We start from the raw sequence: 16402 nt of genomic DNA on the forward strand, positions 1-16402 counted from the left end.
ACCATGTCACATTAAGGAGCACAAACTGCAGGCAATGTTTGCTTGAACAGATTTGCTCAGGCACAATGACATTGCCTTAGTCATCTCTTGTCAGAATCAACTTCCAGAATCGCTTTACCGAATTTCTGATTTCAGCATTACACTTGAACAGCCTCTGCTTAGTTAGCTTGTTTATGTACTGTTACTAATATTGTTCTCATCAAATTCTGCTGCATGTTATTTCCACACCAAAAGAAAGGTGTGACTACAGTCCGTGTTTCACATGATCGGGCCACATAGGCCTGCAGTGTCTTGAAATAAGTAGACGAATAAATACGAACAGAAGTGTTCAATGGCCTTTATTCTCTGGTATGCATGCATTTCATTCACGGGCCCCTCAATGTTGACTGCGAAAAGAATTCACATGAACGAACACTGTATTTCTTACCTTGAATAAAGACGCTGCTCGATCATGCAGAGAGAGAGAGAGAAAAAAATCTTCAATTTGTTCACGAAATTGTGTGATGGTTTCCGCAGTCCAGAATACCATCAAGGCCTTGAGCTGCATTCCGGGTCATAGCAAGAAGGTTGCACTGCTGAGAGAGACCCATATGAGCTAGCTCTGCCTCCCACTCTATTTGGCCGAGTGCTGCACTATTTCTCTACAGGGTAGACATATTTATTTATTGCTTATATTTATTTTTAGAGTGTAGTACCCCTCTGCAATGCTGTCATTTGAAAGTGATGAAACCTAGAGCAAAAGAGACAACAGTAGCTGACTAATTTCTCAAACTCCATGTTTACTGAATTCAGAAATTTTTTCTTGCTGAAAATTATATAATATTAGCATATTGTTTTGCATGAAGCAGTGTGGTTGTGGGAGGCGCTATGTGGGAATGAAAATTGCTGATAGGGGTGCGTTCATGACGTGTCTCCGTTCGCTGTCCATCTGTGTTTTGTACACGAAGGAAACACAGTTCATTTTCTAAGGGCTAGTTTACAATCATCTGTACGTGAAACCGCACGATGCTGCTTCAGCTTGTTTGACTTGAGCCAATCGTACACATCTGTCTACAAATGTGTACTCATTCTGTCTTGAAACAACCTTGGGCTGCTTTATTACCGCTTGTAGTGAGCTGAGAAGACGCATCCTGGCACTACCATCATTCCAATCAAAGGATTATTTTCACTTTGCATCAAGAGAGAGCAGACCAGGAGAAAGAGCCAGCAAACAAAGTATTAGGCAGGGTTCCACAAGTTTAGTCCGCAAGAGATAAACCTGCCTAAAATATCAAAGACTTGTAATTTACATGAACATTTTATTATTATGCACACATCACTCAGTAGAACACTGGTGCATTTCATTTTATGAGAATGCCGACATTGCAGGAGAAATAAGAATAACTAGACTGTGCTTAAGTCTGCTAATGAGCAGAAATGGCAACAGCCACTTTACAGGATTCTTTTCAATATCTGAATCATTGTCATCATCTCTACTCTGATCATCATCATCACTACTATCACCATTACCAAGTAAATTCATCATTACTGTCATCGCTACTACCATCATTACCACTAGCTGCAGTGTTATTAATGCTACTATCACCATCACCATTAAGTGCATTGTCATTGTCATAGCTACTATTCTCACGATAGACGAGAATTATGATCTGTTTCTCACAAGCCTGGTGTGGATTAGCGGTCTGAGTGCTCAGCTGGGGATTGGAGGAATCATGTTTCCATTACAGGTGGAGAGGTTTTTTTTTCTTATGCCAGTTAGTGCGACATTTCCATAAATCTGTCAACAAAGAATGGCTTTTTGCCTTAAAAAAGTACAAATGATGTCGTGGCAGAGGCAGCGCTCTCGTGCACAGTACTGTTTCAAGACTTTGCAATAACGTATAAATTCAGATGTGCAAGCCATGATGAATATTGTTAAGGTTTATTTACAAAGTGATTCTTCACTTAAGCCTGGTGCGCTAACCAACAGATGGTGAGCTTCCTCTTCCTCAACCTCTATTCTGGAGAGCCTTTTTTCACTTCCTTGTCTTCTTCTGTGCGCATGCCTGACTAGAAAGGTCTGGTTACAGACTTCAGGACTCACATTATATCGACGGTTCGACCACTGGCGTTGGTAACATGGAGCCTGGTTCCATCGACGGCAGAATCTGGATACGTAGCCGAGCATCATCATCATCATCAGCCTGACTATACCCACTGCAGGGCGAAGGCCTCTCCTATATTTCTCCAATTAACCCGGTTCTGTGCTAGCTGCATCCACTTGACCCCTGCAAACTTCCCAACTTCATCCGCTCACCTAACTTTCTGCCGCCCCCTGCCACGCTTTCTTTCCCTTGGAATCCAGTTTGTTACCCTAAGCGACCATTGGTTATCCTCTCTTCGCACTATATGTCCTGCCCATGCCCATTTCTTCTTCTTAATTTCCACTAGAATGTCGTAACTTGAGTTATTTCTCTGACCCACACTGCACGCTTCCTATCTCTCAATGTTACCTCTACCATTTTTCGTTCCATAGCCCTCGGAGTTGTCCTCAGCTTAAGTAGAACTCTCTTGGTTAGCCTCCACGTTTACTAAGGTAATCGCTAATAGAATCAGGACAACCTTAGACTGCAATGAAGCAAAGGATCAAGCAGGTTTTCGGAAACGGTACTCTACTATCGATCATATCCATACCATTAACCAGGTGATAGAAAAATGCTCGTAATATAACCAGCCCTTATACATACCATTCATTGATTACGAAAAAGCATTTGACTCAGTTGAAACTTCAGCGGTGATGCAGGCATAGCGAAATCAAGGGGTAGACGAGCCGTACGTGAAAGTGCTGGAAGATATATATAGTGGCTGCACAGCAACCATAGTTCTGCATAAAGAAACAAAATTCCCATAAAGTAAGGTGTTAGGCAAGGAGACACGATCTCCCCAGTACTATTCACAGCTTGCTTAGAGGAAATATTCAGAGATTTGGAATCGGAGCAGTTAGGGATAAGGGTAGATGGAGAATACCTCAGTAATCTGCGATTTGCTGATGACATTGCCTTGCTAAGTAACTCGGGGGATGAATTGCAAATAATGATTGATGACCTAGACAGGAAAAGTAGAAAGGTAGGCTTAAAAATCTATATGCAGAAGACTAAGGTAATGTTCAACAGCCTCGGGAAGGAACAGCAGTTTACGTTAGGTAGTGAAGCACTGGAAGTAGTAGGTGAGTATGTCTACTTAGGACAGGTAGTAACCGCAGATCCGGACCATGAAAAGGAAATAACAAGAAGAATAAGGTTGGGATGGAGCGCATTTGGCAAGCACTCGCAGATTATGACTAGCAGCTTACCGGTATCGCTTAAGAGGAAAGTATACAACAGTTGCATCTTACCTCTACTCACCTATGGGGCTGAAACGTGGAGCCGAGCATACCACAGCGATAACATACTGGTGGTTCGCGAGCACGGTCTAAATAATAGTCCTTGGACGCAGGGTCGAAGCGATCGGCAGAGTCCGGCTGCTGGTGTTGTTGCGGAGGCAGTGCTAGTGGTTTAAGCTCCTCACGACTTCTCCGCCGGGCCGCTTACATCCGGTGACACCACCGACACCATAAGAGCAAGTGGGTGTTGACCTCATAGGCCCGTTTCCCCGCTTGTCCAAAGGCAATCGTTAGGTCATCGTGTGCGTTGATAATCTCACGCATTACTGTGAAACTGCCGCCATCTCTTTCACCACTGCCGCTGACGTCTTTCTTTCTTCTTCACCTTGTCGTCCTCCATCATGGGCCTCCTCGTGTCATTATCAGTGACCGAAGCCGCCAATTTATGGCAGATGTTATGGAACAGCTTCTGTGCTATTGTACTTGCCAGTTGCGCTACTCTACACCATACCACCCTCACACAAATGGCCTCATTGAACATACAAACCAGACACTGACAAACATGCTTGCGATGTATGTTGACTCGCAGCACAAGAACTGGGACGACGTGCTTCCATTCATTACATATGCATATAACGCCTCGAAGCATGAGACAACTGCTTATAGTCCATTTTTCCTCCTATAAGCCCGTCCGCCTCGATGTTATCTCGACACCATTTTGCCATTCTCTCGACACCGAGCCTTCTGTTTCGAGCACCCTCTGCCGCGCTGCAGGCTCGTCGGGTCACCTGATTATGCACCCTGGCCTCGCAGGACCGCTCTAAGCAGCGCTACGATCTTCGGCATCAGAATGTCGCCTACCTTCCCGGTGACTTAGTGTGGCTCTGGACACCTCTCCGTAAGCGTGGTTTGTCCCAGAAGCTGTTGTCGCACTACACAAGCCCATTTATTGTGCTCATACGCATCGATGAGTTGAATCACATCGTGTCACGCCAATGCTCTCAAGGCCGCCCCTCTCTGAAAACACAATTAATCCATGTTGCAAGAATGAAGCGCTGCCACTCTCGAGACTCTGACTGACAGCCCAGGGGCTTCGTCTGCGAAGGGGGAAATGTCAGGCATGCGCAGAGAAGAAGACAAGGAAGTGAAAAAGAGGCTCTTCAGAATAGAAGTTGAGGAAGAGGAAGCTCACCATCTATTGGTTAGCGCACCAGGCTAGAGTTAAGAATCACTTAGTAAATAAACCTTAACAATATATTTTGCACACTAGAGGTGAAGGTGAGAAAACTATGTATGGTTTACATTGTGGGGAGATGTACTGCCAACTCTTTGCTGCCTGACAGAGAGGAATAAAAGATAAACATTGTTAAGAAAAAAATATGTAATGAAAAAAAAAACTGTTTTGTGAACTTTTCAATGATATATATATAGTCTTGCACTCCTCTACGAACCCCAAAGGGCAGTCACGTGTACTGAACATTATTTTAGCCATCAGTGTTCAAGAAAATGATTTTCGGGAACAATAAAAAGCTCCAAATTTTCTCAAAGAAGTCAAGAAGAGCCAAGTGTGAGCCCTGGTACCTTTGGCACAAAACGATCCCAATAATGAGGCCAACTACAATTACTAAGCGGCATTATGATAAATGAAGAAAGCGCCCATGGAGGCAACATCAGGAGGGAATAATTTATTTAGCGGCCTTTTTTGTAGCAAGAGCTGCTACATTGGCCGCAGCCTAGCCACTTCACCGTGCCTGTCCGAAGAGCGAAAAACGAAGAAGAAGTTGTCGGGGGCAGTAGCTGGTAGCTGACATGGCCGAGCACTAACTGGACATAGGGCTTCCTGACATTACTTTTGGCAGGAGCTGTCAACTTGGGCCTCTCCTTTCATATGGGAGGGTGATATCAGAATCAGCCTCCCAAAACCCTTGCATTCAAGTTGTCCCTAACCCTAATTTTTAGCATGACGACGCCACAACCCACCTGTCTGATTGTTGTATTAATGATTGCTCATTGTGCCCTGTAAGTGGTTTTGTGTATTGTGGTTCCTGCCGAAGTCAGGCAATAAAGTTATCCCTAAGCCATGCAGGCAAATTCATACAGCTCGGTTAAAGCGGGGCTTTATATGTTGGCTGGTAGCTTACGCTATCGCGTCATCGTGAAGGTGGGAGTGAAAACAGAAAGAGGTGCCGTAGTGGAGGGCTTTGGACCACCGCAAGATAGAGGCTTTCGCTTCATCGCACTTTAGTGGTCAAAAGTGCTAAATAAAGCTGCAACCATACAGTAAACTACTATGGTGCAAAAGCCGTCTTTTCTTTCAAGCCAAACTTATGCATATCCATGCAGATAGCTCTTGAGTAACTCCAGGTTTAACCACAAGCTAAACCACAGATAATTGTTTTGCACTGTTTGCAAGCAGAGGTGATGGGTCAGAGTGCTTAAAAGTAAATTTTGCATGTCATGCCATAAAATGCTGACACAGTTTAATGAGTAGCCTTGAATTCTTATGCATTTATTAGAGCACGATCAGAGATGCAGCACTATTGTAAATAAAGAGCTTACGAAGCCACACGTCAACTGCTAAAGAAATGTGGCAGAGCTTCAGTGAAGAACATTCTCAGTGAAGGTGTGCTGCTATGCCAGTCCAGCAAGCAAACGCACCCAATCAAAGTTCTAGGATGAACTTGGTAGCACAAAAAACTTCAGTTCACCCCTCACTGCTGACTCCAGCAGTGTGGTTCAGCACATTCCCTGTTCAATGTATGTGAACAGTCCGCATTGCCACTAGCGACACCGTATCTTGTAGATTTGCAAGATCTTCACTGAGCAGGCCTTGGCTTGTCAGTAAGTAATAGCGGAATGAGTGAAAACTGAATGCTTTTTTTTTTCCTTGTTGTCTCGTGCTATACTATGTGCCCCCAACAGCTTTCCCACATATGTGCTCTTCTCTCACACAAGATGAATCACGCTGATAATGTCCACGATGTTGCACAAATGAATTAGAAGTTTGAATCATGGTGAAGCACCACGTCACGAGTCGAACTTCTCCAGGCAGAAGGCTGTGCCATTCTCCTCGTACTGCTTCTTGGTCACAATGAGCTTGTTCATGTCGGGATCCTGGAAGGCCATCACCCCTCCATGCCACGCATACGTGATGGGGCTGCAAGGACAAGTAGATCGGTTGTTCAAAACAGGTACCTATGTGGGCAAGTTGGTAGGGGTACATTGCTTAGAAGAGCGCAGAAACACGAACTTGCACTCATTCAACCCTATTCTCTCTGTTGTCCGCGTTTCCGTGCTTTGTAATCAATGTAGACCAGTTCATCAATCAATCAATTAAAGCATGCACATGGTGTAATTACAGCCACTACACATATTATATTTTTGTGATGATAACCATCCGCTTTTCTTCCCCCAAAAAAATTAAAACCAAAAAGTTTGCATGCAAATCTGAGCACTCCCTTTCTCACGAGGAAGACCACTTGCTCGCTCAGTCGTTAAGCCGGAGCCGTTGAACACAGAAACGCAGTCTTAGACTTCTCGTGTTGCTGTGTCTCAACACTACACGGCAACTGTCAGCACAAGACACCAAAAGCCGGCTGCAATTAGCTCTGCTAATGATTAGCAGTCATGCAGACCTGGAATTGCCGGCTATTTGGCGGATCTCTGCCGGTTTCACAGGCATCGTGGGCCCGCATTGCTTTCTGCGATGCCAGCTGCTTGACAGCCGTAATGAAAGTCAGAAAGAAATTGAAGAAGATGGCTGCCACAGGTTGAAGTTGAAGCGAAATGCAATCATGTTTGTCGAAGATGTTTGGGAAGCTTGTTTGCCAATTAAAGTGTTATTCCTTGCACCTGTCTTTTCAAGATCCCGTCTTGAAAACAGGAGAGAGAGGGGAGGGGTATTTAAAATATTTAAAATTAAGCCCCCCCTCCCTGCCTTATTTCGGTATCATGATCGTGAAAAAAAAGAGGGTGCTTAGATTCGAGTAAATATAGTATGACCACCCTTATCCCTTTGACGGTTTTTGCCATAAATGTACGGCGGCGGTTTTCTGTCCCACAAGGTTTTTGCCGTACCGGTACGGTTTCAATCTTCCGTTTGAAATTTTGTGCCCTAATGACGATCCATGCTCACTGGGAGGTGCTGCCACCTCCTAGAACTTACAAGAAACACTGGAAATTTATTGCGCTGCCTTATTGCGAAGATAAACAGAAGTGATTCCTAGCTGCAACGTGTCACCCGGTCTGCAGCAATGCCGCCGCCCTATCGCGGTTTCGGTATGTGATCGGAACGGAGGCACGAAACTTGATTTCTATCTTTATTGGCGCTTCCGTGCAAGGGGTAAACAGAAATGATACCTAGCTGCAGCTGGTGGCCCCCTCTGCGGCAACGCCCTTGCATGGTTTCATGAGCTTATTGTCTACTTTCATGAAGCAACTGGGGTCACGCTTGGGCCTCAAAACGAGCAGCGTAAGCGATGCTGCTAAGACGGGACGGCCGGGGTATTCAGTGCGGTACCCGAAGATTGTATAAAAGCGCTGTCGGACGGCACTATATACATTGCACATTTTTGAGATGTGTTTCAGTGTACAATGTGTAGGCTGTTTGAGTGGCTCAGCTCGTGCGCCTTTCGTGCTTGGGTGCTGACGTGCACCCGAATACCGGCCACAGATGCCGCTATTCCCTAGGTTAAAAGTACTAACAGATATCGATGAAAAGCTCAGTTTGCGGTAGCCTCGGAAAGCAGCATGACTGCTCTTTGACCGGCGTTACCGCGACTTTGTGTAACCACAGTTGACGCTGCTCGTGCACAGTACATGGAGCAGACGACGCGGAGCCACCTTATGTCGTCACCAGCTGCGCCGTTTGCCAGATCAGTAAGCTGTTGACAAAGAAATGAAAGTAGTAGTTTTAAAGATATCTGCAGCTCCGATGCAGCTGAAACTTTGAGGCGGCTTAGTTGCTTGGCACATCAGAAATAAGATGCAATAAATAGTTTATATTCCAAACTTGGGTGTCATGGCCCCTTTAAGCTTTCCATTTCTCTGGTGCAAATATAGTATGTCGGTCAACTGCAATTACTTGTGCTCCCAGACTTCTCAGTGGAGTAGGCCATTGTTTTTTTTCTTTTTTTTTTCTTTTTTTTTGTGGCTATCACCTAGCAGTTTGATGAACTCGCTTTTTGCTGTGCACTAGTTTGGCTTGCGATGTATCATCAATTCAAAAGTCCTGACCGAGTCTTTGGATTTTCTGCCCTGTCACTAGAGTATGACGGGTATAATAGCTACCGGGGGAAGTTGGTGGTTTTCTTTTTTTTTTCTTTTATTGCGCAAGTATGCCCTTCGGCATAAGGGTCTAAATATATTGATGTAGGTCTGTGGCCCCAATGAATGCCAACAGCTCTCGGTGGTATGGCCAATGTGTTTCCAAGCTTCAGGAATGATATGCTCACTGTTTTCTTGCAAGCCTCAATTATTTTTCCACTTACCCATATTTTGTTAACAAGCTTTAAGCTTTAAAGCTTTTGTTAAAAAGTGCTAGCATTCCACGGTGTATTTGATCAGGGCTATACTCCGTTTCATACATCAGGTGCAACGCAGCGAAAGCTACGCAAGTAGTCCGCAAGAAAAAAAAAAGGAGGCGTACCACTACGCGCTCGTTTTGTGGCCGAGTGGTTCCTGCGGAAACGGGCTCTATTCCGAGCATACATGTTTGCAATATCTTGCTTCGCATGCTCAGACATCTTCGCAGTGCGGATCTTATTGAAAAAAATGCGCACTGAAGAATCATTTTCTCAAAAAAGATGCGCAGCGCGGAGGGCACAGCCAGCGCCATCTAGTGGTGCAGCCGGCAAGGTTCCGGGGCAGCGAAAGCGCGACACGAACGAAAACGACATAAAAAGCATACAAGTTCACCGAGTTTAAATCCTTCCTCCCTAAAAAAGGTGCTCTTTATGAAGTTGATGGCAAATGTAAGATGTATTAAGCTTGCAGACAAAATAACTATTATTTCCTTTCGTCAAGAGCAGGCACTATTTTTCATCGCGGATGCGGAGAGCGCAAACAAGAGCTGTAGCTTTGGCAGTGTTGCACTTGATGTATGAAACGGAGTATAGGCACAGACTGTTTTCTACTGGACAGTAATCTACAAAGTTCTTGAGGTGTAATCAGACTATTGCAAGGCTTGTTAGCGATTTGCTTTTTCAACCCAGCGGTGTATAAAATAAAAGTAAAAACAGCAGCGGATTTAATAGCACACTCTCTTGCTAATCTGATATAATCTAATTAATTAATTATATTATTAATAAATTCTAATCTAATGTTTTTCATGATAACTGTGACGTTACATATTTAAATGCAGGGTGATTCCTCTACAAAACATAAACAACGGGAGCAGAATTGGATAGGATGCGCGTCCTGTCCAATTCTATTTTTGTTGTCCATGTTTTCTGCAGTTACCGCATTTACACGATAAACTAAGCTGATGCCTACTGGAGAGGTCTGTTTCGAAATCCGCGGCGTTCCGGAACTAAACGTTGAGTACCGTGACAGTTAATCGTTTGGGAACCTCGTGAACAGTGTACTCGCCCTCTGTTGTCACTAACATAAAACAGATGAAAACGACCTTCCTGAGACAACGTGCATTAATCTCGATATCATTTCATTACATAGACCATAAAAGAATGCTTCATGCTGTAGAAAAGTAACACTACTGGGTCATTTGTGAAAAATCTTTGCTTTAAACTCCACTCCTGCACCCTAAAAAAACGTTTATGCAGTACAAGGAACTAGGAACTTGAGAAAAATTTTCCCATAGCATGTCAGCCTGTATGTCAATGATTGTCTGTGTGCCAAGAGATGTGAGAGAAGGTACTCGCAACTCTAATGAAGGACAGGGGGCTCTGCGAAGTCTGGCCACACTGGGCAAGATGGCGGAAATATGTAAGGTCCCGCGTAACTCGTCCTATGAAAATGTATTGCTGTTCCTTGTTTGTGACGAAATTTGTAGTGTTTTGTGAAAAGTGGTCGCGTTTGTCACGGTTCATGCTGCATTCTGACATGATCCAAGTGTGCCAGGGACTATCAGACCGGAGTTCAGGCGCCGGCGTCGCTGTAGATCCTCAAAAAATTGTGATCAGCTGACGAATGTGTTTACGAAATCTACCATGGAGAAAAGCGACGTTTGTCGCCGATGCTGCTGAGAGACGGAAGCACGTTGGCACTGCAGTGTGTGTACATACTGCTACAGGTAAGGAGGACTTCAACGATTTCGCCATTATTCAGCGTGAATGGAAAGGCGTCGCGCTCATCGTCTCGCTTGTTGCCGCTGTTTGATAGCGCTCAGCTATAATTTTTTTTTCGGTTACAAGGACAATATGAAGCTATTCGTGGCGAGAAGGGTCATCACGATTATTTAAAAAAAAATGTTTTTGATTAGATATGCCTTGTACGCGATAGTGCGTTTAAATTAACAGTGCATTTCGCAGAACTAGTAAAACAATTCTTTCATGATTGATGGTGCCGCTTGCATTTCTCGGTGTCAATTTCAGTACGCAGATTTCTTGAGTTTACGTGTTATGTCGCTACGCCGACTGTCTGTGTCGTGCAAGTATGCATTTGCTTTCCTCGAGGGTGCGAGCGTGATGCCTTCGAAAAGCCTGCGCTCTGCGTCGCCTCTTTCGCGTGTGTATCTATGTCCACGCTATCGGATACCATAAACTCGTTCTCATAGCGAGGTCCTCGGGAATTTTCGCTCCCGCAGGCAGTCTGTGACCGAGAAGCTTGTTAGTATAAATAACGTATTGTGTCGTATACTCACGCTGCTCGCCCGCCTGGTTTGTGTCTACCTTTCGACGAAGTACTCCCAACCCAGTTACAGGGATAAAAGAAAAAAAAGGCAGACAGGAAAGTAAATGGTATCTCACCCATTACTCTTTAACTGGCCAGGTTTCAAGGGAGCATGGCACCGCTTTTGTAGGATGGGTAGCAAGAGAGTTCTTTATTTTTATTTTTCATTTTTTTTGGCACCAGCTTCTGAGTTTGAAACTTTTCTGGTTACATGATATATATCCTGTTCTCTATAGACTGCAAAGTACCACTAGGAAGATATTTCAGGAGATAAAGAAATTCTGTTTGAGGAAGAATATGCTTCTGCATATTTTCGGGGCTAATAACTCGAGCATGGTACGAGAAGAGCCACTTGCCCTTTCTTTAGGGTCGTTGACTTTTTTTACTAGACTGTGGAACAGCATATGATTGTTATTTTTATTGTGTTGTTTTAAACACGTTTCTTAAGATGTTACATATCTTTAGTAAAAGAATTGCACCATTTTGTTTCTTAAATTTCAGTTGCTAGCTTCCTTGTCTATTTGTGCGCTGTTTACAGAGGCTTTCTTCACCATAATTTTATCTTTATACAATTTCTATGAACCACAGTGCTCTTTTATTTACTGCTAGTATTTTTCATTCTTCTGATTTTGTTTTTTAACAATGCAGCTGAAAAGGCCTGCTGTGCACATCAACTTACTTCACTGAAGCCTCCAAGGCTAAATAGCTGCATCCGTGTGGAACATGCAACACAGAGGGCGACAGGAAAACAGTCGAGTCTATGACACTGAGTGGCTCAGATATCAAAAGGATTGCTTCACTGCAATTGTTGCACATACCATCTTTACCAGACAACAAGACATGCTTCCCAGCCTCCTAGTGTATCCAAATAACACCCCTAAAGGCTAGAACATCTTATAATTTGAGGAAAAGGGTGCTCTTTACCTTGTAGAAGTTTAGAGCTTGGAGGTAGTATGGGGCTGTATTGCATGACTAAGAAATAAACTTTGATGCTTTATCTATTTTACTAACTATGCATCTACAGTCTGCGCAATCACAATTCATGCAAAATTCTCATCAGACATCCATTGCTTACTTAAATCTTAAAAGTAAACCTATCTGTAATCTAGCCAGGATTACTTGGACACCAAAAGAAAATTTTGTATTATTTTCATGCAAAAATGGCTACAGATAAGAACACTGAGTTGAGATACACAAGATAGGCATCAGGTTACTCCAGTTTCCTATCTCTGGGTGCTGTGCCCATGAGCTGGTAAATTAAATTCAATTATGGAGCACTTGAATGGTAGGTAGGTGACACAACTCGCCTGAACGCCATCTAAAAGAGTCAGCTTTGTCTTTTGTAGTGATGATTATTGTATCTTGTGTGAATATATTCTATGGCAATGCTGCATTCTAGGCACCTAAAGACGCGTTTGTAAAAGTGTAAACAAATCATCTCAGTTCCTTTACAAAAGCTGTCGGGCATTCTTAGTCGACACTGGGAGGAGGTAAAAATATTTATTCGGGCATCGGATCTTCAGTAAAGTAGTTCACTAACTGTTAGACTGCCAAACTAGCCTCTCTAAAGCTCAGTATTGTGCTTATCTGTGATTGTAAATACTTAATAATTTTTTACATTAAAGCCCCACTCCACATAAGGTTTAAATCTGTAGGACATACTGTGACAATTTTTTAGTTAAACACTTTCTAGTACCTCATGTACCCCACACATTGTAGCTGATGGTTTTATGCTAGGTTTCTTAACTTAAAAATGATTTATGGTGACGAGCAGGCTTCATGTGTCTTTATATAAGCCCATCAGTTTATTGCCAACCTCTTCCACATTTCATATATCGTTCAGATAATTAGCTCGATTCCTTCAATCTTTTTGCTGGTGGTTTTGTTAAGCCCAGCTAAGGTTCGCTTGATCGAAATTTTACACTGTATTTCATTCTCTTGAGATTTCTTTGTGCTTGAATTTTCACGTGTTGCATGGCTACTGTTGATGGAGATTGGTATTTATTTGCAAAATAATACTTTGGTAAGTACAGTAACATTTTGTCAGTTAATATGTATGTTATTGTTGTGTGTAGTAGGGATTCTGCAGGCCTGCCACTCACAAACAGCTGCATGCCTCCAGCACCTGCCTAAGCAACTTCCTCTATGACTTCTTCTTCCATTCCTTCCTCTTCCTGTATTCTTCTATAAATTAGGACATGGCCACTTTATGTGTTTGTTATAGCTGTTAAAAGATTAGGAAACAAAAGTACAGTGCAAAGCTGTTAGGAAGAAAAATAGTGTATCATTCACTGGTTTGTAATAAAAATAATTCATGTATAATGCCTGACTGTGCGTTCTCATCAGAAAACAACACAGTTCCTGCTCAGGGCAAGCTGATCCCAGCAACGCTGAAGTTGTAGCAGGAAAACACTGCTCTAAAAATTAAACATTGATAGATGATACTCATGTGTCAACCTCAAGTGAAAGCATAAAGTGTGGCCGCATTGACTGCGAAACAATATGTTCCAGGTAAAGGCTGTGCTGATTACCTGGTCTGTATGTGGTAAGTAGTTTTGCCTTTCATGTAAGCTGCACTGCAGAGCAGCTAATAATGCGTACTTATGCTTTATGTTACATGGCTGCCAGTGCAATATCTTACGTTCTTTCTTTACCTGATACCCATATATAGTTCCACTTAACTCGAACAATGCCACACTTGTTGCTGTTGTCTACTTGGCTTCAGAAGGTGTAAACTGGAAAAGTGAGAAAGGTGCAGAAAGCAATACTTTTCAAGAGAACTCTATATGTCGAGCACAAGCACGTATTCAGGTACAGTATGTCGCTACTATTTAGACATTGATGCATTAGTGCTTGTCAACACAAGCGTACAGTTTACTGAAAAAAAGTTTGTGACACCTTCCTGAGTTAACTTGTTGCCTAGACTGAGTGGCTTATTTAGGAGGATGCAAGAGCATGTGCAGCTGGGTGTAAACGTTGGAAGTGCTCTGCTGCAAAGAGAACAAGAAATCTGATATCAAGTGCAGGTAGCACATGGAAATTAATGCTTGTGCCAGATGATGTGCGTCCTTGTATGCAGCAGTGTGAAAATAGAGCATTGGAAAAGTGACAAATGGAAGCCTTGGTCATCTAGTATCAAAGAAAAACAAACGAGGGTTGAGGGGCAGCCTATTTCGGAAGCAAATATTTCAACAAGACTTCTCTTCAGCCCAGGTGAAGATATATCTTCTTGTTGAAATGTTTGCTTGTGAACTCAGTCAAGTTTGCTGCAGAGCATCTTTTTGTCCCTGCTTCCTGCACTTTTCTATAAAAATGCTGAATAAAGGTTGAATTGAATGCTCATTGCAACCCTTACCTGGTTGTCTTTGATTCTGTGTGTACATGCTCCCCTTATTCTAACCCGGTTATGTAGTGATTGCTTATGCACATTTACAATACTCTCGTGCACTGCATATGTAGAAAAACATTCTCAAGAAGCTGTGGAATTAAATAAATATTAGTTGCTATGCAGAAAGCCATTAGCTTTAATAGTGTGTCATCAAACACGAAAAACTGATTATTATGCTGGCTTTCTCGTACAGCTGATGGACCTCATCCTATCAAGCTCCACTTGACAGCTGTCTTATGAGTCTAGGCCTTTAGAGCGGCCGCAAATCATTTCTTGCAATTAATTGCCAGGTGTCCAAGAAAGCACACTTTACTTATGTGCAAGGAAGGTTGTGTGCATCAGTTCTGTATGGCCAATCTGCATACACTCACTATTCACGGGGGTCATTTATGTTGCAGTTGACAAGTTGACCCACTCCAGTATTTTCTGCCAAGAAAACCCTATGGCCAATCACAATGTATGGATGCGAGAGTTCGACTGTGAAGAAGGCTGACAGCCGAAGAATTGACGCGTTTGAATTGTGGTGCTGCGGAGACTCTTGAGAGTTCCTTGGACTGCCAGAAGATCAAATCAGTCGATATTGTCGACCATAAACCCTGACTGCTCATTGGAGGGTCAAATTCTAAAATTAAAGCTCAGCTACTTTGGTCATCTGATGAGAAAAGAGGAGTCACTAGAGAAATATTTAATGTTGGGAAGGTTAAGGGTCGCCGGAGAAGGGGTAGGCAGCGAACGCGATGGGTAGATGGCATCCTCGAGGCACTGCAGATGAAGTTATGTGATGTTATGAAGATAGTGACAGACCGGAAAGCGTGGCGTGATATGGTCCATATGGTCACGAAGAGTGACACGACTGAACTGAACTGCACTGACAAGGTGATGTTTGGATATGTCTGTAAAATCATTCATTTGTTTTACTGATATCCTTTTCTTACTGTGAAATGTTTACTCCACTTTTACTTCAGCATATATCACATGTTTGAAATATTGTAGAACTAAACTTGACTGGGACAAGATGGATGAAAGGCACGTGTGTATATGTAGGGCCATCAAGAACTTGAGTTCAAAAGACCGTGCGAGCTCATCTAAGTTTCATTTTGAGCACTGGCATAGATAAGCTTTGATTTCAGTATATTCTTCAGTTAATTGAATGACCCCTAATTCTTTGATTAATATATTAGTAATTAAGCTAATTTTGGATTTGACGTGTTATGTACAGTCATAGTCAGAAGTCCTGAAGCCAAATGATTTTTGTCTCAGCTGCAAAATGAAGCCGTATGGTGTCATTAAAGAACGAATTGCCATGAAATGCTATCAGACCGTTTCTGGCTGTGGTAATAAATCATTTCGAGGCATTTTAAATGCCTTTAGGCCTTGATGGCGTGATGGGTTCATTTTGCGGCTGAGACTATAATCCTTAGGCTTCAGGACTTTTGATCACTGCATGCTGCTCTGATAATTGGCGAGGTGTGATACGCATTCAAGCCCTTCACCAAATGAGCGCCCTGCAAGTGAGCTTTGTCGCCAGGGAATCACAGCTTTATTTGAGAATATATTAAAAAAAGAAAAAAAAAAGGTGCCGGCTTGATCAGTTCACCGCACAGTTGTCAGAGACCTGTTGTCGACAAAACTATACCGATTCTGTGATATTATTCAAGGGTGACAAGCTGTAACGCTAAAAGTGAGCGGCCGCATAGGTGAGCGCGATCGCACAACGGACCCAATTTCCGTAACACGTGCGATACAGGATCGAGGGCAGTCACGCGCTGCGTGGCCTGCAGATCTCGAGACGCCTGCCTGACGCG

General features: G+C 43.2%; 1 protein-coding gene across 2 annotated transcripts in view; it reads right to left on the bottom strand.

Annotated features, from left to right (window-relative positions):
• Nucleotides 1-4940: 4940 nt before the first annotated feature.
• Arp6 (Actin-related protein 6) overlaps nt 4941-16402 on the bottom strand; it is a 72171-nt gene continuing 60709 nt past the window's right edge. The window contains exons 11-12 of one of the 2 annotated variants that reach the window (XM_084584932.1): nt 13892-13944; nt 4941-6518 (exon numbers count right to left, since the gene is read on the bottom strand). In XM_084584932.1, the coding sequence (XP_084441058.1) occupies nt 6487-6518; nt 13892-13944 (85 nt within the window). In that variant the 3' untranslated portion in view covers nt 4941-6486. The remainder of the gene's footprint in view (nt 6519-13891; nt 13945-16402) is intronic. The other variant, XM_084584931.1, reaches the window with a different exon arrangement.

This window comes from Amblyomma maculatum, chromosome 11 (genome assembly GCF_055883805.1).
Source record: "Amblyomma maculatum isolate TAMU_Amacu chromosome 11, ASM5588380v1, whole genome shotgun sequence".
In the NCBI taxonomy this organism is placed as follows: Eukaryota; Metazoa; Arthropoda; class Arachnida; order Ixodida; family Ixodidae; genus Amblyomma; species Amblyomma maculatum.